The following is a 23,942-nucleotide window of genomic DNA, read 5'->3' as shown; positions in this document are numbered from 1 at the left end:
TTCAGAAAGGTGCAGGTGAAAAGTGAATGAATGAATGAATGAATGAATTATTTTGCCAGGATGGCTCATTCGCTTAAGTGGGGGAGGGTCTGCCAGGACTATAAGGAAAATGCAAAAAAGAAAAAAGAAGAAAGCGGTCACTGGAAAAAACAAATGCAATACCTGCCGCTGTTTTGGAGAGAAAGGTGATGGGACTGTCACGTAACATCAGAGGAACGTGAAAGGTGTTTTCCATTTGACAGAAAGCGTTTGAGTTAGCGGTCGGAGTATAAGATCAGCGAAAAGGTGCTTACATTCAAGATACTATAGTTTAACCTCCGCGTGCATGCATTCGTGGCGAATGGATTATTCTAATCCACTCTGAAACTGTCTGTTAAGCTTGTTGACAGCAATGTACCATTTTCCTTTTTTTTTTTTCAAGAGAAAGGTGTAACCATCCGTCATGGCAATGCGCCGGTGTCTTCCTTTAATCCCATAGAAAAAACAATAATGAAAAGAAAGACACAACCTCCACAGTCGCCACTGAACAACGGCCAATAGACTTAACATCGTCGCTGGTTCCCGAGCAGTGCTGCTCTCCACTGTATACACAAAGTGAACTGGCGGCTGGTGCGGTCTGCGCTCTCTTCGAAGACCAACTTGACAGCTTGGCATTAGGCTCGATTAATGCATTCCCGCGCATTCCGTCGCAGCCGTGATTGCCCCGGGAAGTCAGCGCTGGCGGAAACGAATGCGTGACCTGTCGACATTCATCTCTCTTTTTTTTTTTTTCGGGTCCGCGAAGCCGAAAGCCTCGGTCAAGAATGCCGCGAAAGGGCGGCCAGCGTTCTATCCCATTCCGGCGACGACAATGGTAAACCGAGGTTTATACGCGGAGGGTTCCCCTCCATTTCACCCCGCTTTTCCAACACACCCGGTGTCCGCCATATTTCATACCAGTGGCGCCACCTGTTGCGTCCTCCACAAACGCCGCGAGTCTTTCGTGTGCCCGTCGCCCGGTCCCGAGATAACTTTATCACCGCCGCTAGACTACATAGACGGGGGTCCCGGGCAAGATTTACGGTCGCTGCTTCGCACCGGTGGTCGCCGTATTTATTGCGGTCAGTTCGCATCCATAAATCGACGCTGCCTTCGCTTAAGGAGAACGAGCAAATGCGGACGGCTGCTTATTGCCCGCGGGTGAACCGCGAGCTGAGCAACAAAGCCTCTCGTCGTCGCAGTCTACATAATTGCTGGCTATTAAAAGAAAGAAAGGAGGACGGTGCATTGAAGCGCGGGCAATTGCTTGAGAAACGTGCGCATCTGTAGGCGGTTCTTCGATGTATTTATTATTATGAGCGAAAGCGAGGCAACCCTACAAAAGAGTCTGCCGGTCTCGCGGAAATTGTGCTCAAAGGCTGCGGAATCCGTAATCGATAGGCGTCTTGCCAACGTACTCCTCCCTTACAGCGATCGGGAGCTCTGGTTATAAACAAGGCTCCCCGAAGATCTCCAGAGGGCGATAAGAGTGGACGAAAACTTGAGACTCCTGAACTGTAATGAATTTGGGTATCTGGTATGAGGTGGGCGAACGAAAGGTTATGCAGAATGCCTCGTACGCCAAAGAACAAAGTTCTAAAACGCAGGAAAAAAGAAAAAAAACGCGCATGATGCGTAAAGCAGCGTTCCTGGAGATCGTATCAACAACAATTTAAGAAGGAAACAAAATTGCAATCAATTTATTTTTAACCAACTAAGTACTCCTCTTTAACCGCCTCCAAATAAAAGCGACTTCTAATCTTCGGAGGAGCGTGAAGTCTTGCACATTTTAAGCGCGAACACTGCAGCAGAGCCCTGGCTGCGGCATGAATTCAAGCCTGTTTCTAAGAAAGATCGCGAAAGAGGCGAAGCTTTTGCTTACTATGCAGGCGTACCTATAGCCTTGCAAAAACTTTCGACAATTGCTACCTCTGAACGCCACTTATCACGTGAGAGAGGAGTCCTGTATAGGACAAAACTGAAAAAAAAAAGTCGGCACGTATACCATGCATTTGTGTGAACTAGCGAACCTTTCTTTGATATCTACTGAAATGTCCGCCAACCTTCGCTTCTGGTTACCTCAAGGCTCTTCGCTCAAGGCATGTTCTGTCCTCATTTTATGTCCCTTCATTTTTTTTTTACACTCGGCTGCTTCTGTTCTCGACTTCTTGGGTTCTCCTTATGCCGGTACTCCATATGCCCGAATTTTCTATCGCCGACTCCACAGCTCGCCTCTTGCTCTTGCTTCTTGTCTATTCGGGCACCTACACCATGGTACATATCCATTCTGGGTATTTGGCCAAAAACGTTCGTGTAGCCAGCAGCCGCTTGCCCAGTTGCGCAAGACCAGTGTCCCGAGTTGTCTATACGCGCTGTCCCGAGTTGTCTGTACGCGCGCATGCCCAGTGGAGACCCGAGTTGTCTGTTCGGTCATACACCCAGCGACACGCGTCTACTGGTACTTACCTAGTGAGCCAAGTTGTTGGTGGGACACTACAGCCAGACCCCGCAAAAATGGGTGGAAGAGGCCCAAAGGAAGCTTCGCTTTAAACAAAAATGTTTTAGGGTTCAATATTGTAGAAGCTGAAAAAAAATTAAATTATGGGGTTTTACGTGCCAAAACCACTTTCTGATTATGGGGCACAGTAGAAGCTGAAGGCAGCTGTCTCGCTTTATCTGTTTGGATCGCCGACGACAGTGGAAGTATGACCACCCCCCTTACATGGACAGGTAGCATGTACCGAAAAATATTAAACTGAAGCTTTGCTTGCATCTTCTCCCAACTTCGCGGGTGTTGTCTTGCCGAGTATAGACAACTTGAGCCACTGAGTATGTGACCCAATAAACAATTTCCTACTGGCTGCCATGTTTCTGTTTTCCTTAAGAAGAAACATTTATTCATAACCTCATAGAAATATACATGGCAACACAATATACAGGAGGAGGTTCCAAAGCTCTGGGGCTGTCGGGTGACCTCGCATTGGTTGCCGAGTAGAAAAAAACTTGGGCAACTGGACATGTACTATGCCCACTGGATGTGTACTATGCCATGGGTCCAGCGGCATACCTAATATGCCCATTGGCTTCAAAACCGTTCGATCCGCCACCGGAAGTCGCACCGGACAGTTGGTTGTTCGAACGCAGTTGGAACCTGTTGTATATGTTGATCTATAATAGAAACCCCCTAGGAGAAGTTTATTTTACTATCCTTTCTTGGTACGACTAGCCACACGATGGTTGGTGCGGTTATTTCGGTTTGGCGCTTAACAAGTTAAAACGATCGTGTCCCAAAATGAGGTGGTCGTTAAGGAACTGCGTCACATCGCCAAATAGCACCACATGAGGCACTCGCGCAGTGGCACAATAATTCTAGGACCCTGGCTGCGAAATTCAAATACTCGCTCAGATGCGGCTGCTATTGCGCTTCTTGAAGAGAGCTAAGTTTTACGACATGGTTTAAATACCTCAGGGAACGCTCCTTTGCCAGTCTGTGCACATTGTGGATAGCTTTGTTCCTTCCTAGCTGATGACCATGCCCTACGCCTCTTTCCAAATTACGCCTTAGCCGCGAAAGGGCCGGACCACGTTTCACCTTGACTGCCTTTCTTTCAATCCTTCGCTCTTTCTCTCCCTCCAGTTTAATAATTTAGATCGAGAGAGCATTGAACGTCGTCGAAGCGCGATTCAATCCTAACGAAAACACGCAAGCACACGGATTTACACAACGTGTAGAGCCTCCAGCTGCTCTTGCGGGTAGAAGCTGCTCGGCGGATTCTGGAGGCTTGCTGAAAGTAAATAGCGTCAGTTGCACCAATAGCGTTGCTCGAGAAACGGATGCCTTGACCAACTGCGGAGATAGACTACACTCGCGTGCGCACCTTACCAGTTGAACGGACTGTATACATTTACATTCACGTAACACCCCACGTCAAACGAAGGCTTAAATTTCAGAGTGCGGTAAAGCACTGCATCGCGCACCTGCAGGGTGTACGGTGAAAGGACATATTACACAACGGGATCATTATAGAAGATCCGATAAGTGCACGGCAGGACAGCGTTAAACAAGTATACTCCTTCATTTCGCGTCCTCGTGTAGGCGAACAGCTTTTACACGGCGGTTATGAAGGAGAATGAAGAGGTCTTGTACATAGACAGGCCGGAAAGAGTGTACACACCCTTCCCTCCTCCTGCGGTCTTCGGGCACGGGCGTCTTTTTATTCACGCAGCGTCAAAATTGCGCCCTCTCGTTTAATCTGCCGGGCGGAGACGCTGCTTGCGCGTGCGGTATTAACGACGTGGCGTGCTGCATATAAATATCGCTGGCCCTTCGGTTCGGCGGGCGATTTATGCTACGCCGAAGAAGCAAGCCCACGGGTCTTGAGAGCAGTGCAAGAGGGGCTCCGTGGGAAGATAAGCGGCGATAATGAGAAGATAATCACGAGTTTGCGCTTTCTACAGTTGACCCATGCGTGCGCGTTGTATACCTTCTCGAGCAGCTTAAATTATGATCCTCCACTCATGCAGGGCCGTAACTTTCTCTCGATTATTATTTTTTTTCTCTTTGCATCTGCTTTTGTTGGTCTTTCCTTTCGCGTTGAGGGGCGCTCGCGCTGACTTTTCGCAGGCATTTCCCACTGCAATGTTTGCGCTTCGATAGTTACAGTTGAAAGATAGCATCTAAGGAATTCGTCGAACGCCGTTTAGCCTCTTGCGTGGACATCCTCGTTTGTCGCATTTTATGAGCACATTATTACTTATCGAGCATTCCACAGTTTACGGCGCTGATATAGCGGGGCTACGAAACTATCGTCATTATCGACTGTCACCTTGCGCAAGTACACGATAACGAGAGTCTTTTTCTTTCATTCTTTTTTACGCTCAGGCAACCGATAGTGCTGTCTCACATAGTCGGGAATTTTATGTGGCCGGAACCCGTTTCGGATGTCGACAACCACGGCGGCGGGATTCAATGACGAATGTCCCAGACCTTTACACTTGTTCTGAGTCATGTTGAGAAAGCCTGATATTCCTCTTCAGTGAACTCTGCTCCATTCCGACGAGTTTCCTTCTCTCTCTTTTTCTTTAATTCCAATAAGGCCGCGTTGAGGCATAGTACGAAGAAACGATATAAGAACGGGTACAGCCCCACATCATGTAGGAAATTCGACATAATCTTGCGGTGAGAGTCCTCTTGAGCCCACGGGAAAGAAGCCAGGGAGCCCGTCACAGCACAGGCCATACCCTCTGACCAAGGACTCTCAGATATGCTTTGGGCTTGGGCAAGTCCGTGGCATGTGGTAGACAAAGCATCCTGTGTCAGTGTCGTAAAGCTGGAGTATATGGTGTCAACCTCGATCGAGTCCTTCCCACTTGCAAGCGACAGCAAGGGTGAGTACGATCCTCGCGCGAATACTCTTTAGTAGAAGTGCCTCTTTCTTGTGAGGTTCTGGGGGAGGGAGAGGGCAACCGGGGCGATAAGAGCACGTGTGCCGTGTCGAAAGCAATTCTTGTGCGCTAGGAGAAGAAACAAGGAGTCAAGTGCAGGAGTTGACCGCGGTGTATGCGGGCTCTTCGTGTTATCACGTGCTTTCTTGTTTGTCATGACGTCCAGCTTTTGCGTGCAAATGTTCCAGCTACCGTTATCACGTTTATCCTTATCCCTTTTGTTCCTTCAAAGAAGTCACCAGAAAAGAACATTCTATATGTCCCGACCCATGAATTTGGTCCTGGGTAAGCGACGTACAAACGGTCGCACCATCGTCGTACTGTCATTGTTCCCATGCATGTGGTCGTCGTTGTTAACGGGCCAGCTATTGCTGGTTTACGTGGCACTTCTGTCAGTTATTTCAGCGGCCCTGTACGACTTCCTGTGGCGAAGCTAGAGATCGTAAGCTATATCCAACACAGCTCATAATCCGAGACTCTGCGGGGGTCTTGAGTGGTTGTGGCAGGTTTGGTCCAAAAGTTCCTGGATATGCGGCAAGAGGGCCCTGTCTGATTCTTCTTGTGCTCCGTGTACTAGAGTGAGTCATTCCAGAAAAGATTGAACTTGGTATGGTGTATGTAGCGTTGAGTTTCCTGTGCGTGCGACGCGAGCCAGATAGTATGCACGAAGGTACAGTATTCTGCGCAGTGAGGGCAACGGGCTCTCAAACGGACACCGCATGACCATTGAGATTGTTGGATAGGTTTTGCGACATATCCAACCTATACGATGGCAGGGCACAGGCTCTCGAAGCTAGGCTTCATACTGTGGTAAATCGAGAATGGGCGGCGCTTTCACAAAGAAAGACAGCGATACGACGCAAGGGCACGTGTATTCGCGTGATCCCACTCCTGACTGACCTGTCGCGAGCTGCAATTTCTGCTCCACTGCCACAATATAACGAAACTGACTATCGATCATGCGATTTCGCAACGTCAGGCGTTAATACAAGAAAGAAAGGTAGAACAATACTCCAGCAGGAGGTACGACAGAAAGCCTCCGCGTGACGCTTAAAAAAATGAAAACCTAAAACGCGCTCCATTCACACTATACAGTGCGATGCTATCGCACGCGGGTCCGGAGGGATACAAGGACGTCGAACAACAAAGAGCGATGAGCAACGCGCTGAGCGCGGAGGCGCGGTCGCCCCGCGAATAGCGTGGCGCCATTCCACGTCCGGCATCCGTTCGCCACACGCAATCTGCACGCCCGACTCCCACCGGTAGCCCGGCCTTTCGAAACAGAAGCATCGGCGGCTCCAAGGAGGCCCGCACACGAACCACGCGCGCTCCCGATTATCGCTTGTGCAAACAAGACGCCGAGAGACACCGACTTGCTGAGTTAGCCATGCATGTCGCGTGCGACGGAGGGGGTGCGCGCACGTGTGCACACCTATGCTATATACATACCGGATCGACCAGAGAGAGAAAACAAGCCTTGCTCGGGTGCAGGTCATCGAAGTTAGCCCGCAAGCCAGCCGCATGGGCCCCCGCTACGACATGCCTCCAGCCGAGAGGTACAACAGCCGTGATCGATGGCGTGGAAGAGGAAGAGAGCTGGGCCGCTCGGTTGCGGTGTGGGCATTCGAGTCCCCCACCCCCATCGCGGCTCCATCGCTTCTTCTTCGGCAGGGAAAGAGGCATGACGACGGAGTATCGTTTCGGCGCGCGCTTAATTGGTTCGGCCGCCCATCTGACGGATCCTAGGAAGGGTGTGTCCCGACGTCCACCGCCGCATTGGTTCCGCGAGCGCCTCCGCGCGTGGGACGTCCGATTCGGGCCCGTTCTGGCGAGCGGCAGCGGCGAGCGGTGTACAGAAGAGCGAGACCACCGGGAGAATTTATGTCCGCGCTGGGGGCCGCTTATCGGGCTACCGCGCGCCGTCTTGGGGTGTGCTCGAGAAACTACGGATGTAGAATACATATACCTTCGGCGTGTAATGCCCAAGAATGTACGCGGGGCTTGTCTTGGGAGTCCGTTTCGCGTAACGTTCTCCCTGCTAAGCCGCGTGGTGATAGGGCACGGGGCAGGGTTTGCGAGCGCAGATAAAAAGAGGACGGTTGATTTCGATGCTTCGCGTGGGGCTTGGTGCCCGCGGTTTGTTCGGGACATCTATTTCGGGTCTTTGGAAGAGATTTTCTCCGATTATCCTGTCGCTAAATGATGGCCGATTCTGACTTACTGACTTCAAATAAATGAAACGGACTCTCCCTCTTTATTTGTTTTTTGACCTTCGACTACGGTCACGAAAGTCGGTTTGTTCAACCGTACGATGTATTTCGACATGGCTGTGGTGCCTCCCTGGCATATAAGGAGTTGCCTGTTCTTTCTTTTCCTTGAAATGTGGTTGTTGTGTAGTTTGTGCGGGTTGTTAGGCTAACGTCAGTATACTTTTTTCAAGATTAAATGAAACGACGATAGAGATGCCACGATGCCGTGGCGTGATCAACGAAGTTGGAGATCACACTTATGTGCGGCAAATCGAGACTTCGGGTAGTGAAAAACGAAAGATAAGTGATGATAATCAACAAAGGAAAATAAAAGTCGTGCATGCGGAGCATATGGGTCTTGCCAAGCGTGAGACAATGGAGTGGTGGAAATTTGGCTGTCTCAACTGGTACATGACACTTGAGGATTCTAGGGCAACGACAACAGAAGCACAAAATGCAACATCACGCAATTCGTGTTGTGGTTCTTCCATCTTTTGTAGTTGTGCTTACCCTGCACTACAAACACCGAAGAAGCTACACCAATTCACGCACACTGGCAAAGACAAAACCGACCTGAAGAATCCATATAAAGTAGGTTACGGTGTGCAAAACATTGCGCCTTCTACCGTTCTCAGATTCGAGCGGGATCAGTGTCTGTAACCGACAACGGTGACTCAGTGGTCGTGGCCGCACAGATTCTATATGCAGGAGCGACGGCTGCAATCCGACGGGGGTGACATGCGAAAATCCCCGTGTATTAACATCTAGGCGCGTATTCAAGAACTAAGCCTAAGTTTCGCTTGAAAACGAGCCTTCATATTAATTACAAAGTGAAAGTATCACGTGTATTTATGTCATTTCAGTAAAGAAAACTAGAAACAGATCAACATAGAGAAAAGAAAGCAAATAGTTAAAATTAATCCGCATCGCTTCGCTTCAGCGTGTCGCACAACCCCACGTGTTTTGCCGCTTTGGGACGTCAAACCCGAGGACTACATACACCACTGCCTTCGCTCGCCTGTCGTCAGTGTCACGTCCGTGGATGGCTCAGGAGTAGTGCAGGAAAGCGTGCTCAATCGCGACATCAAGCAACAAACAAGCTGTTTTCAATATATTTATTTAGATTATGGGGTTTTACGTGCCAAAACCACTTTCTGATTATGAGGCACGCCGTAATGGAGGACGTCGGAAATTTTGACCACCAGCGGTTCTTTAACGTGCACCTAAATCTAAGTACACGGGTGTTTTCGCATTTCGCCCCCATCTAAATGCGGCCGCCGTGGCCGGGATTCGATCCCGCGACCTCGTGCTCAGCAGCCCAGCACCATAGCCACTGAGCAACCACGGCGGGTTCTAAAGATATTGCGATGACTCGCCAGGCGCCAGGCGACATTTTAAGTGAAATGGTTTAAGTGACACGTCGTAAAGGCGACTTGGTAGGGTGTAGTAAATATCGTACGTAAATAAACAAATGAGCGAATTGCGTGACAACCTATACGTGGAGGATTGGTGGAAACAATAAACAAATCGTTGAGTCACACTAAAGTGAAAGCCAGAAGCGTCAGGCAAAACCACCACGCAAAACTACCATAGGGGACCCAGCTGATGACTCAGGCAACAACGTCAAGTCGGCAACCATAACGACAAGGCTGAACAACTTCGGGCTTCCAGAGCGAGTACTTGGGAAAGGAGACCTGGGAATGGTGAGTGCTGGTGAATGCCTTTTTGCCACCGAACTGTATCCCACAACGTTTTGGCCAGTCCGCGTATGTGTAGAAGTCCACGAAATACCGTAAATGCCAGAGACTTGGACTACAGGAGCAGCTCCTGCAGCCACACCCTGAGGAAAAACATTGTTCTACCACAAAGAACTAGGAGTTGTGCGTGTGTCTCATGATGTTCACGTCATATACACCACCATACATATTAGTGATTGTGTTACTCCCAGCCTTCAAGAAAAGGTGGGTCCCATGTAGCACGTGGTTTGGCATCAAAATAAGTGTTTTTTTTTTCAGGGCCCTTATTGAAGTCAACGTCACAACGCAGTATAGGACACAGCGATATGCGATACGTTTCCGTATCGGCTCCCGTAAAGTATGCCAGGTGTTATTTTTTATTAGAAGGTTCAAAAAGAAGACGGCTGTGGCAGATAGCACACTTCTAACCCTTGATCTAAATTACTCGATGAGGCGGCCATTATTTCTACGAGAAACAAAAATGCCTAATTAAGTAATTACCATAATTACCCTAACTTTTTATTTAAATATTTTATGACACGGTCGTATCCACTTGGAACGAATTTTTCGGACAGCACCAGTTCTGGGATATTAATTTTCAAAGTGTTCGTCGAAATGCATTGGTCTTCCAGTTAGTCTTATGCTTCAATGCGTAAAACAGCGGTTTCTTTAAAAAGTAACTGGAACGCCAATGCATTTCGTCGGACACAGTGAACATGAATATCTCGGAAGTGGTGCTGTCCAGAAAATTCGTTCCCAAGTGGATACGCCTTGCGAACTCAGCGGCTAAAGTTCATAGGCTCAAATATGTGCCGCGAAGTAACTATCTAAATAATTAATTATCCTAATTATGCTAATTATTTAATAAATTATTTTGTTTTCTCGTAGAATTAATGCTCACCTTATCGAGTAATTTAGAACAAGGATTAGAATTGTGACATCTGCCACAGCCAATTGTCAAAAATTTCGAGACCTTTTAGAAAATGTTATGTACACGTACAAACTTAGGGCGAAACAAAGCTGGGCAAGTCGGTAGGGTTTTCGGGCGCGGAACGCCAGGCGTACAAAACGCGGACAGCAGAAGAACAACTTAGACGGCGTTCGCGTTGTCCTTTTTCCGTCTCGAGTATACGTGTTGTGCATGCCTGCCCTCCCATACTATGTACACGAACGTCCTAAAACTTTCTCACAGCACAGGTCTACGCCTCATGCACGTCAAGTTATTCCGCATTCTCCCAGACCCTTCCTCTGCACCATCGCCGAGCCCAGCATCCAGCCTCACCTCATCGCCTCTTGCATGAGTGGTGTTTACGGTCCGCGTCCCTCCCTCCCTCCCTCCCTCCCCCTCTCTCTCTCTCTCTCTCTCTCTCTCTCTCTCTCTCTCTCCTTCCCTTTCTTAATCTTTAAGAAATTTGCCCGCCAGCGGTACGTTCAAACGCCAGCCGGTTTCGACCATATACTTCAGTACTGCTTGCAGGTGGCATACCAGCAAACAGTAGACGTTCTCATAGCGGTACCGGATCTGTTTTATTTTCCTTTCTGTTCACGTCGTGGCGTCCGTTCAACTCGTTCCTTTCCTGGAAGGCAGACAACCCCGGTCACCTCTTGTCGACCTCTCAGGCTTTCTTTACCTCAATTCCCTCGCTTTCTTTTTTGTGTGTGTGCGTGTTTGCTTTCAAAATCTACCACAAAATGCGTTGGGTTGCCAACAGCGAGGCATAGTGCGAGTGTGGTCTAGCTGGCGATGACACTGGACAGGTCACACCATATCCTATTCCATGTGAACGCACTCAAACATATAGAGGTAAAAAAAGAAAAAAAAAATTCGCCTCTGGCTAGCTTATGAAGCTGAACAGGCAACAACTCGCAGCTCCAAAGCTGCGCGGCTACAGAAGCAGTATTTCCGGATGGATATCAGTTCTCTACGTGCGGCGTATAAAAGTCAGAAGCATTAGAATTTTTGCGGAATACTTCTCAAAAAGGAAATCTGTGCCCTTCACCAGCTTTAAACATCAAAAAAGAAAAATATACATACAAGCTACGCAGTAATACATATTCACCGCTGTACTTTAGGCGGATGCGGGATGGCGCTTGACAGATCCGCGTCTCAGTGATCGACGTTCGGAGATTGCAATCAACTCTGCGGCCATTTGTCCGTTGAGTGAGCCACGGATTCGACGGGGCTTTTTTTTTTTTTTTCGCCTGTTCCTGCTGTCGCCAAAAATACCTTCCGCAAAGATCGACGAGATAAACAATCACTTTACTGCCTACGCGTCACCGATATACCGATATAGGATAAAGGAAGCAGGCGCGTGCTAGGAGGCATTTACGCCGCGGCCCATTCACTGGCGAGTGATGGAAGGCTCCAGTTTAGCGTCGTCTTTATAGGAGCTCGACAGCAGGCGCGGAGAAGGAGACGACGGCGACCGAAAGGCACGGATCGCCTGACGTCGTCGACGTGGCGGCTGAGGCAGCGGCGCCGCGTATGGAGGGACTCCAGCCAGGCAGCACACGGCGCACTGGATCATTCCTAAGCGGAATACGTATTACGGCCGATTCTCACGCGCGTACGACGAGGAGGACGAAGCGAAAGCCGCATGTATATGGCCCTGGCTTTACGACCTATCCGTATGCGGTTAAGGCCCGACGTTTTTTTTGTCCCCCACGCACAACGCGGTTGGCCAGCGTGCGCTATGTGTGTGTGTGTGTGGGAAGCAAGAGTTCGGCCAAAAGGTCCGGTCCAACGTGCGGCTTCGCGTGGCCGTAGGATTCTATGCGCCTGCACTGGGCACAAAGGGTAAGAAGAAGGCCTTCGAGAAAGTACGAGAAACGTAATCCTATGTGAAAAGAAAAGAAAAGAACAGAAAGTTCAAGGAGCAAGCGACGAGCAGAGTAGTCGCACTTCAAAGCGGCGAGAAAGAGGGGGGGGGTATTCACGGAGAAAGAAGCGATAAGAAAGAACAAGGGCGCACACAAAGGCGCAACACTGCCTCCTGCGGCAGTTTGGCGCGGCTTTCGCATCGCCGCGGCATGCGACCCTGGCCGACCTCACAATGGGGCCCACGGGCGGCAGCAGTCGACGCCCATGGGAGAGAGTATTTGTGCCAGGGATAATAATAAAAGGGTGAGGAGCCGACGGGAGACGTTGAAATGCCCCCCTTGTTTTTGGCGGCGCCGCCGCCGCCACGGCGTGGAAACCGAGGTCAACATCTCTGCAGCGTCCACGAATGGCGGGGGACCAGCGAAACGCCTGCAGGAGCCGCAGCTGCTGCTGCTGATGCGCAAAGTGCACTATAGCTCCAGGAAGAGAGGGCACCATAGAATCCAATGTCTTTTGGAGAGACATCGAACTTCCGCGTAACGGTAGTACGCGAAAGGGGGGGCTGGATGGGTCTCCATGGGAAACGCAGACTCTGGACTCAGATCACTCAGGTCTGCGATGAGGCAATATGCATATTTTTTTACCATCGTCAGCAGCAGCAGCTGCCTATTTACGTCCACTGCAGGACAAACACCTCTTCCCTGCGATCTCCAATTACCCCTCTCCTGCCCCAACCGATTCCAACATGCGCTTGCAAATTTCCTAATTTCCTAACCCCGCCTATAGTTTTCTGCCGACCTCCACTGCGCATCCCTTCTCTTTGCAGCCATTCTGTAACTCTAATGGTCCACCGTTTGTCCATCCTACGCATTACATGGCCTGCCCAGCCTCATTTTTTTTCTCTTAATGTCAATTAGAATATCGGCTATCCCTATTTGCTTTCTGATCTGAACAACTTTCTTCCTATCTCTTAACGTTACGCCTATTCCAGACGGCGACATCATCTTAACTTTGAATGAATGACCATGCGACTCATAGCAATCATGAACCGGACAACTTCAATTGAATTAACTAACACTAAGTAAAGCCGTTTCTGCAAAGAAGGAACAAAAAACAAAGCGGAATAGCAAAAGACCGACCTTGCTAGTTGCCCTACTGTTTAACCGCAGCTTTTTTTTCCCCTGGACCGACGTCAGCATTCCAAAGATAAATGGCACTCGCATCCCATACTGGACACCTTCGGAAGTGGGAAGCGCGTTTGTGTCAAACCTATACCGGGTCAAACAGTGTCAGTTAACAGTGCAGGCCCGTGACACATATACCGCGCCAGGGTATACAGACTCGTACACGCTTGAATGAGCAAAGCGCAAGGCGCAATAGACCAGGACAGAAGAAGAACACAAACGACATGACCGGCATCGGTCTTGTCGTTTGTGTTCTACTTCTGTCCTGTTCTATTGCGCCTTGCTCTTTGCTCATTCAACCATGAACCAACTAGCCCATGCAAGAGTTTTACTTGAGCATATTTCTTCTGCACTGGGCCCTTTCTTTCAACGAAGCTTTCGCGCCGATCCTGTCATATTGTGCGTCAACTTGATCGCCGCCTCAGCGTGCCAGTCTCGAGCGCCGACGGCCCTGTCGCTTGTGTTCTTCTTCTGTCCTGTTCTATAGCGCCCTGCTATTTACTCATTCAAGCGTGAACCAACTAGCCCAAGCAAGAGTTTTACTTGTACACAAAAGGCCGCGTTCGTCCCACACTTAATTCAACTATCGCACACAAGCCAGCCTCGTTCGTATACACACGTTCGACTCGATCCACTTAAAGGCGAACTGGAAGGGCACTGTGGGGCTCACTTTTCTTCCGGCCCGGTTGTTGTGCAGGTTCATGAGGGCCCGCTCGTCGGTCTCCACCTCTCGCGAGTCGAGGAACCTGCGCGCAAGGCGCATGCCGCGCTTCACGTGTGCGCTGCACCCGCCCCACTTCCAGCTCGGGTCTCCGGCCGACAGCGTGGACATCGACAGCAGCTCGTCGGCGGTCAGGCCGGCGCGCCCGGCGCCGTCGGCTCCTCCGGGCTGAGGCGTCGACCACGAGTCCCGCACGAACTGGGCTCCGCGGGCACTGCGTCCGGCGAGACAGCGGCGAAACAAAATGCGTTTGGTCGCCACAAGAATTCCGCCTCCGCTAAACATTCGACCGCGTTGCGAAACGTGGTGAAACAAAAATGACGTAACGTTTCACACGGACACGTATCAGAGGTTATACCGTGTTCCACAAACATGTCAATTACCATATCTAACCGAGGTTAGCGGTTAACGCGTTTCACGTACGCAACGTGGTATAACACGAGAAACGTGCTACCGTGTTTCGGCAAGGACACATGCTGAGAGAGAGGTTACCATGTTTATTAGCAAACGTGTTGGCAAATTTCACAAAGGTTAGAGGTTACCATGTCGCACAAACATGTTGGCATGTGAAACGTGGTGACACGATCATTTGTAAAACGTGCTACCATGTTTCGAAAAAAAAAACTCACGTTCGAGGTTAACGTGTTTCACAAACATCTCATCTTTCAAAAAGGTCCATGTTGCATCATGTTGTCCATGCTGACTAGGTTGCACAAACATGTGAACATGTGTAATATCAGAAAGGCACATGTTCGTGCTGCATGGTGAAACATGGCAACCTCTAACCTTTTGTGATCTCAAAGCATGGAGCACGTAACCAAAAACGCGGAGCAAGGGGTACAGACGCAATACCCGTACGTACTCTGCGTTCCTGTCGATCTTGAGCTGCATTTGTTTGTAACGGGTTTCACAAATCTAGCAACCAACTAGGCAAACTAGCAGCATTACTTACAGTTCATTCTGCTTCTGCCCTGCGTGCATCTAATGACTGATCACAGTCGTAAGGTAGCGCTTACAGAAGCGGATTCCACTTTTTATAAAAGCTATCCACAGGTTGCATAATGAGTGGTTGAAAGCTTAGCGCCCCCATGCCGCCTGTTTCCTGTGTTTCCTTACTTCGTTTATTCGTTATGAGTTGCCGCTAATGTCAAGGTAAGGCAACGAGTTCATAGAAAGGTGGCGAGTTAAAGTGAGGTAAAGCGAACAAGGGAACTTTAGCCTGGAACCAAAGTTTCATCAAGGGGACTTTCTAGAAAGGGGCGCTGACAACAAAAACATTTGTTGTAAGTGATGCCTAGTCATTTATCTATTACTGGTGATACGGCAAATTCCTGTGGCGTAAAGGCATTGCATACTTACGTAGGCGGTGGTAAACGTTGCAGAGAGAAAAATTGAGATTGAGTACTGAGTCTACGCATGAAGAGTGGGGGGCCTGCGGTAGACGCGCGCTGCAGCATCAAATGGAGAGTCTCACGGGTAAACTCTCGTTAGATGGCTCAAAAGGAACGCTTGTCAGTGCTTAAGCTATCCTTAACCAGATTTAACAGAGCTTTATTTTTCTTTTTTGTCGCTATCGAGAGTACATCTAAGGTTTTTGACGTAATAGTTCTGCGCAAACCCGCAAGGTGGAGAAAATTAATTAATAAAGGGAAATGAGGCATCCACCCAAGCGCATCCAAGCGCTACAAAGGAAACCCACACGGGTTCCTCGAAGCAAAACCTTCGCAGTTGAAGAAAAATTCCTCCTGGTCCGGGACGCATTTTTGTTCAACTGCGAAGCTTTTGTTTCGAGGAAACAGTATGGCTTTCCTTTGCAGCACTTAGATTCGTTTGGGTGGATGCCTCATTTCCCTTTATTAAACTAAGGTTTTTCCTTAAAATTCTATGCATTTTACACATACCTCGAGGCTAATGTTAGAGTAGTTTTCAAAGCACTCTTGCAATGGTATATTCGAAAACGATAAGCCGGCTTGCACATTGAGGGTGCCAATGTAATGCATGCAAAGCTAGGTTGCTGCTAAATGTGCCAGTCATTCGATCTTAAACGAGGCGTCACGCGCAGCTGTCAAGCGGCGTCATGCTTCTCCAAAATGTTGCGTCGGTTGACCAGCGTACTGGGCAGCGTTTTGCGTAGGAAAGTCAGTGAGTGGTCTGTGTTTGCAGCAAAGTTGACGTAATCGACCAAATTTGAGATGTAAAGATTAGTAAATGCTATTTGCCTGAGCAAAATAAGAAGGAAAAAATCTCATGTTATGACCTGAGCTTGCAGTTTGGAATGAGAATCTCGGTCCTTTAAATGCGAGATAGAGCCTATTTTGCTCAAGAATTTCCAGTATACGCTCTTTTTAGGTGTGTCTAGATTCATTGGTCGTGTGACCACAGCTGCTGTTGTCCCTTGTGAGTTTCTGGAGCTTCCAAACTGTAGATGGTAATGGTGACTGTTCTCGCCTGCCTCGAGCTCGCAAGACCTGGGTTATCACTAATATTGCACCCAGTGACTCGGCAGTTGTTCGTAAGGAACGTATCATTGCCAGTGAATTAAAGACGGCAATGCAAGTGGGCAAGTGTCCCTGCATTCTCTGCCCAGTTATATCGTGTTGCGATATCTTTCATTCTCACAAAAGTTTATTGTTTTGTCATTCGACTCTGAGCTGGTCGAAGGAAAGCTTTCGTGTGCTACTTGGGCGTTCACTTCCGCAACCGCGAGAAGTGCGTACAATTGACAGAGCAACAAGATACGTCAGATGGCCAAGCGTTCACATCATAAATCATTACAATCGTGGAGCACTGTATATACGTATCGAGAACGCACTGTATACGTATCGAGAACGCACAAAAAGAAGACGAGTTTCTTCGATAGGTGTTGATGCGAACGAACTTTTAGTATTATCCAGCAACTATCGATGCATCGCGCGGCAAGTTTTCCATTCAGCTACAATAGAGTGTATATGTCCTCAAGCAAAACCTTCTGACGCTGCTGCTTTGCTTTTAGCCTCCATGTTCGGTGCTGTTGCCTGCACGTAGCGATCAACAGCACTGAATATCCCTGCTACACTTCCACGTTTATACAATGAATAATTCGATACAGTAAGAGAGAGAGAGAGAGAGAGCAAGGACAGGAAACGCAGGGAGGTCAACCGGACGAGCACCTGGTTTGCTACCCTACGCTGGGGGTGGGGAAAGGGGAACAAAAAGAATAAAAGAGGGAGAGAGTGAGCCCTGATTGGTGTGGGAGGATGCACAGGGACACTGTAAGCGGTACCGTAAAGAATCCATGCGGTCTCTGGCGCTCACTCACAAGGTGACCGGCTCTGCAGGCGGTGCCTCCACGACGGGGCTGATGAGCCGGTGAGCGTAGTGGGTGCGCAGCTGGGGCTCTTGGTGCGGCGTGCGGTCGCAGCCGCAGCGTGCCAGCTGGCCCCGGGTGCACGCCCTGGTCACCGCGTACGTGACTGCGGCCGAGCTTATGGCGTACACGAAAGCCGCTTCCCTGCTTCCTGCATACAACAGAACACACGTAATGTATACGCATGCAGAGCAGACGAGCTGCTTGCTCGTAAACATTCACGCAAGCGCTTAATTGTCACCCGTCCTATACCGCTGTCCCACACCTGTATACCGCTATTTCAGCGTCATGTTTCGGAGCGCCGTGTTTCGGCAATCATCCCCTCCGAGTTCTTCAAAAAACATTCGCACTACTTATTGGTGGGGATGTTTGTGAAAATTAAAGTGTCGGCGCATGTACTATATATACACACACGCAACGCTTTAATAATCGTGTTTCTCTGAGCACAGCCGCGATCGTTTGTGTAAGCATTCTTTTCATGCGATTTTTATTATTTTTTATCATCCGTCCACCCTGGGGGCGATCCCGGCGATAGCGGAGGCCCAGCTTGATGTGAGCGAATGACAAAAGGCAAGAAAAATGCAAGATCAAAAAATCAGTCACAAGCCACAGACCCCAATGAAGATAAAAGCAGCAAATGTTCCCAGGATTCGCAAGTCTGGCCCATAGGGACCATGTAAGCGAAGCTTTATGCGTTCCAATACGTTACACTACGAAAGCTTTAATCCCGGTCACTTCAGAGCACCAGAAATGGCCCACAGACGGTCCTTGGTGCTCGCTCGAAGGCATAAAGACTTGTATTAAAGGGGGAATTCAGGGTAAATAATTTCGTTCTCGTTTCTCTAGAAATTGAACAGCTGTTGCACTGTTGGAAACATTAATCTGTTCATTTGTCCGCGTTAATTTTGAAAAATGTAACCACACGGTCACCAAGCTTCGAAAAGAGGGCATGCCAGATTATAGTTAACCTCTTAAAGGCTAGCAAAGGTGGCATGAGGCGCAATTGCGTTTACTGATTTCAGTCAAAGGGAAGTGTTGGCAGAGAAGTGACGCCATATTTGTCACATCAAACTCATGCCTCTAGACATGTCACTTCACGCTCGCGTGGAGCATTGTTTGACGACTTCGGCAGTTCAGCAATCGTAAATAAACACTCGCTAAATGTGCTTGCCTCCTCTCCCTCTGTGTGTGAGTCTGTCGGTGCGTGTGTGCGTGCGTGTGTGTGTGCAGTGGCGTAGCTAGGTCGTCTGGCACCCGGGGCCCATAGGTCTTCTGTCACCCCCCCCCCCCCCCCCCCCCGTCTGATGTCGCTGAGGAAGGCGAGGATATCGACAATTGCCGGGTTTCAGCACCAGTACAGCCGCCTTGGATACCGCGCGCGTTCCCCGGGTCCCCCTCTCCTTCGCTTTCTTTCCCAGAGACCGCGAATGCAGCAAATATACACGCTGTTTTACCTGCGCCAAGTACCACAGGGTACTGCACTGATAACGTGTGATAAGCCCATGTGCACATCTTCTGTGAGACTGTAAGGCTTAGCAGCCAATACAAATGCGGCATCGTGGAAAACATGACTCACGTCACAAGTAACAAAAAATATCTTTTAATAAAGTTTTAATTACCAATTTTAGCGGTAATATTGCGTTTGCAAAATTGAAGCCCGACGTTCATATCTTGCCCAACAACAACTTCACAAAAATCGTCGTAGGTACTATGGCACGCAGTATTTTGTCTGTGGGCAGCCCTGAACGAAAACGAAAATTAAATTGTTTGTCAGTGACGCTGATCTCCCCACCCTATTAGAAATGCTACCTGCCTCCCCGCTGCGCGGGCGCCAATCCTATGACAATTACGAGTTCTCTTCATTCTGATCAATAAAGCCTTGTTTTCATTTGCTGCTATACGGACAAACGTGATTATCCGAGCTGCGGTACCACCGCAAGATTGGGAACAGAATAGAGCACTCTTCGCGTCGATTCTTGGCGTGCCCATAAAAAAAGAAACAAAAGGCCGCGATGAAGCCCGTGCCAGCGAAAGCTTGCACTACTGTTGGTCTGCACTCGCTATGGAGAGGATTAAGGGATCAACGTCACTCGTCCACTACTTCATATTTCTTTCGCTTCTGCGATATACTGGGCGCCGCCCGACGTGCCAAAGTACTGTAGGATGTAGCACCCAAAACGATTTTGTTTAAGAAGTTTTTGTTGAGGTAATAATATGACTTTGGAGTCCTCAGTTATCGAATTGAAGTGCTTCCTCTATAAGTACTAATTACGGGATTATTAAGGATATGGTTATTACTTATCTGCCATATTTTTCGCGTTACTGAGTTCTTAGTAATCACAAAAAGACATAACTTCATAGAATCTCGATCGGAAAATATCGTTACAATATTCACCTTTCTTTTATTAAATTCTGTGCAGCTGATACAGACACTGTACTTGTGACATGAAGTCACACAACAACAGTTTTCTGAAACTTTCGAGGGTAAGAAGGAAAGCCTGAAACATAACGGCAGGTTTCGCAGCGGCTTCTCGGAGCGAGCGGGAGAGGGGAAGTAAAAGCGAGCCGGACATCGCGGCGGGCCCGCGGCTACAGCCTGTAGAGTCATACGCCGCCAAACTCTTCGGCCGAACCGAGTCTGAAGACGATCCAGATAATCCCATTCGCGACTTTTGACGGCCCGACTTATGCAACGTCGCTCTTAACGAATGCTTCGCCGTAAACGCGAGCGCCGGGCGCTCTGGTTGAACGCCCTCTTGCTGCTGTCTTTGTTCGTCTTCGCTGCGCGTTCTGAACGGAAGAAGAACCCAAGAGCCCCAGCGCCTTACAACGCCTCAGTGTATGTTTAGCGACTCCTGCTCCCAGCATGAACGCACAGCACGAGCGCACCCCACAAGAAACGTTCCGCTAGTGCGAGCAGTTTAGCGACCATTCCGCGAATTAAATTTTTTAGCCCGCACATTCGTGCAATTATTTTGTGGGGTGTTGACAGAGCTGCAGCCGACAATTCTGCGGCGCAACGCATCGAGTGCATGAGCTCGGGGTACTGGATACCGGAGCATTCTTTGCAACTTGTGCCCAGTCAAGCCGGCGGAAAGAGGGGTATCTTCGTATATGACACCCCCCCCCCCCCGGCCCCTTGCACCCGGGGCCCACGGCCCCCCGGCCCCCCCTGTTGCTACGCCACTGTGTGTGTGTGCATTTTCGTTTTGCAGGTCACTTCCTTAGCGACTCATCACCAACTGGCATGGTTTTCATGTATCCTAAAGGTTGCTGGGGTAGCCACCCGTCTAGACAGAAGCAGCTCTCGAAGCATACACGTGTTTCGATTCTCAACGTCACGACTCATCCTGAGTCATCCACGCTTCGGCTGCCATGGACCGTCGGTGATTCTCTGGCATGCCTATAGGCACCGGAACAGATGACCGTGTCGCTTAAAATCACAGAAATCGCCGTCGCGCTGCACTACAGGAACGAGTCTTAGACGTTAACAAGCGCAGCGTTTGAACAGCTGCCGTACGGACAGTCTCAGCGACGTCTTATTCTCGTTCGGTGAGAGAGCACGGACGTTGACCCAACCGGTCGTGACCCATGCATGGTGGAGCCCGCTGCCACTCTTCTTCTATAAGGCTGCCGCTCTCCGCAGGCTCGGTGTATGCGCGGAAATCTCGCTTACTGCACTGTTGCTCGTAGGAAAAAAAAAAAAAGCCTTCTCCGCTCGAGGTCCATCAACGGTGGGACGTCGGCAGCGTTATTAGTGGGCGAAAACAGAGAAGAAGAAAAAAAAAAGGGGGGGGGGGCGCTCGCCGGCCTATTTCTTCGCTCGACGGGACCCGGTGGAAATACGACCTGTCGGCCCGCGCGTAAGACGGGAAGGGCTCGCGTGCGCGCGCGTGTTTACATTCGCCCAAACGAGGTATTTATGCGCCTAGTCGCCCAAGGAAAAAGAAATATGGGAGGTAACGCAGGACTCGCTCCTCGCACGCTGTACACATACGCGGCGGGCGCCTCCCACTCGAAGAAGGTGCGCGGCGTTCGTCTTTTTCATCTGCGCCGCGACGCAATTGGTGCTCACGCATGGCCGCGTGGCGCTCCCGTACAGCGCGCGTGTCTTCCTCGGGCGTTGTATACGTTAGAGCTGCCGTATAGTGAGACAGCAGTGTGTGACCCAGAGAGAGAGAGAGAGAGAGTGAGAGAGATGCAGAGGTGTATACGCACGTCGACGATGAAGAGGGCCGGACCGCGCGCGTGTCCTGGCGACGCCAACGCTAACGCCGCGCCGGCGCCGCGTCGCGAATGACCCCGCCTAAAAGGCCGCCCCACATTCAGCGTTTTCCCGGCGTTTGCTGGCGTTTCGTCACCCGGCGTCGCTCGGCGTCGACGCTGAGGGTGGCGTGCTCAAGCTGAAGCTGCACATCTCACCGTAGCCGCCGGAACTGGCTCGATGAACGAAGACCAGTCAGCGCTGGTCCGTGTGCCGCTAGCGTGGCTCGACGCTCTCTCTGGGGCCGTTCATGCGACGGCGCCGAGAGATGCCGCGCCAGCAAACGGCGGTAAAAAAAAAATGGCAGTGACTTAGCTCGGCTATGCCAGGATATACGTAGCGAAACATAAGCATGGTTAGCCTTGGTTAATCTGGATTGTCAGTCCAGGCTAGTCTCGTTGTCTAGCTATGTTGCGGCGTTTAGCCAGTCGTTCGCCGCGCTGTTCGTCTGTTTCCTAGGCGATTCGTTTCCTCTTCATTTCGTTCCGATGTCGATTCCAGGCCTCCTCCTGCTTATCAGAATTGTCGCCGTCCATACTGCCGCCTCAACTGCGGTTGCGGCGCACGCGAGCTCTCCTTTTCAATCCTCCGACATATTATCAGGCATGCGACGCAGCTGGCGGAGCGAGCGGAGGCGAGCGCAACGGCGAGGAACGCGGGGTGACGTCATACCAAACGGCTCCGGTGGAAAGGCGCGGCGCTGCGCAGCGGCGGAACACCTGTGGCTCGGTGCTGCTAGTGGCGCATGCGCAGTAATGACTCTGGAGCGAGAGAGAGAGAGAGAGAAATCGCGGAGAGGAGCGCGTAGTGACGTCATGTGCCTCCTCGGAGCACCGCCACGGCGAAATCGCAAGTTCGCGGCCAGTAAAGCTTTCGCTTTAAAAAAAATTGGCTGGGGCTTAGTTAAGGTTAAGCCTGGATATCTCGAAGCGAAAAGGTTCGGTGATGCTTATGGTTTAGCTTATGGTTATGCTTTATTATTTAGCCTATGGTTATGCTTACGGTTTAGCTTATGGTTATGCTATACGTGTGCCTTGTGTAGTTATGCAAATTGATTATCAATGATATATACCATAAGTTATGCAGGATTATTAAACTTCTTTATTCATAACTGTTGAGCACATTGTCTTGCGATTTCTGTACAGCCATAAACACAGCTCTCTCTATCGGTAGTATCACTCTCTTCTCTTTCGATGTTGAATGCGCACGCCTATTCTCTGGAATCATCTTAGGGACCCTGGACTGAGGGTTCCTCCCACACTGCTCTCGCCATTCAAATATTATTAATAAAGATGTTTTACTCTCTCTCTGGCAGGCGGTTATATAGTCGGCCTCCGCGATAAACACGCGCTTGCGGCGAACGTCAAACAATGACGCATAGCGCGCGGCAGTGACCAACTGCGCCGATTTCGAACACGCTTGCGGAGCCAATTTCTACATACGCCGGCTCGCGCGAAGCGCGGTGTTGACTAGAGTAGTGAAGCTTTTCGCTTCAAAAACGCTGAACGAGGGACCGCCTTAAGTGGTTCATGCAGCGTTGTGGAGCGCTTGCGGCGTTGCGAGGCCACGAAATCAAGAGGGGCTGCCACGTCCTATTCTCGACCCATGGCTCTCTGCATTCGTTTGACCATTGTATGACGTAGTTATACCTGATATACCCAAATTTTTCTTGCCCTTTTAAGGGTAGCGTATTTTCCCCATGGCTAACTAACACCCTTACATCGAAAACTGTAAATTTTTAATTATACATGACAGCGAGCTCAAACTACAGCTGCAACGATAGAAGCGGTATAGTTGAGAGCTGTCTAATAATTCGAGATGCAGAAACGACCGCGTATGTACCGGGCTTTGGGTGCACGTTAAAGGAACACAGATGGTCAAAATTATTCCGGAGTCCTCCACTATATGACGAGCCTCATAAGAAGATCGTGGTTTTGGCAGGTAAAACTCCAGGACCTAAACTGATTGCACAGACTGCTCAGCCAGTTTCGTGGCGTCACTATTCAGAACGCAGTGGTTTTGTGTCATCTAAAGCACACTTGGCAAGTCTTCATAACAAACGCGGCGCAATTCTGCCGGTAAATTTCAAACCACCTTTAAGAGTCGCCGAAGCAGTTCATATTAGATGTGCAATAGCAACACCGATTTTATGGCTTAC

At 49.7% G+C, this 23,942-nt stretch overlaps 1 protein-coding gene across 1 annotated transcript in view; it reads right to left on the bottom strand.

Moving 5' to 3' along the window:
- Positions 1 to 23,942, bottom strand: part of LOC142585274 (protein Wnt-2-like) — a 91,181-nt gene that overhangs the window by 5,295 nt on the left and 61,944 nt on the right. The window contains exons 3-4 of the mRNA XM_075695904.1: positions 17,473 to 17,671; positions 14,124 to 14,388 (exon numbers count right to left, since the gene is read on the bottom strand). Coding sequence (XP_075552019.1) covers positions 14,124 to 14,388; positions 17,473 to 17,671 — 464 coding nt within the window. The remainder of the gene's footprint in view (positions 1 to 14,123; positions 14,389 to 17,472; positions 17,672 to 23,942) is intronic.

The sequence above is a fragment of the Dermacentor variabilis genome, chromosome 6, assembly GCF_050947875.1.
Source record: "Dermacentor variabilis isolate Ectoservices chromosome 6, ASM5094787v1, whole genome shotgun sequence".
NCBI lineage: Eukaryota > Metazoa > Arthropoda > Arachnida > Ixodida > Ixodidae > Dermacentor > Dermacentor variabilis.
The sequence above is the reverse complement of the archived record's forward strand: the minus strand, read 5'-3'. Positions and strand labels throughout refer to the sequence as shown.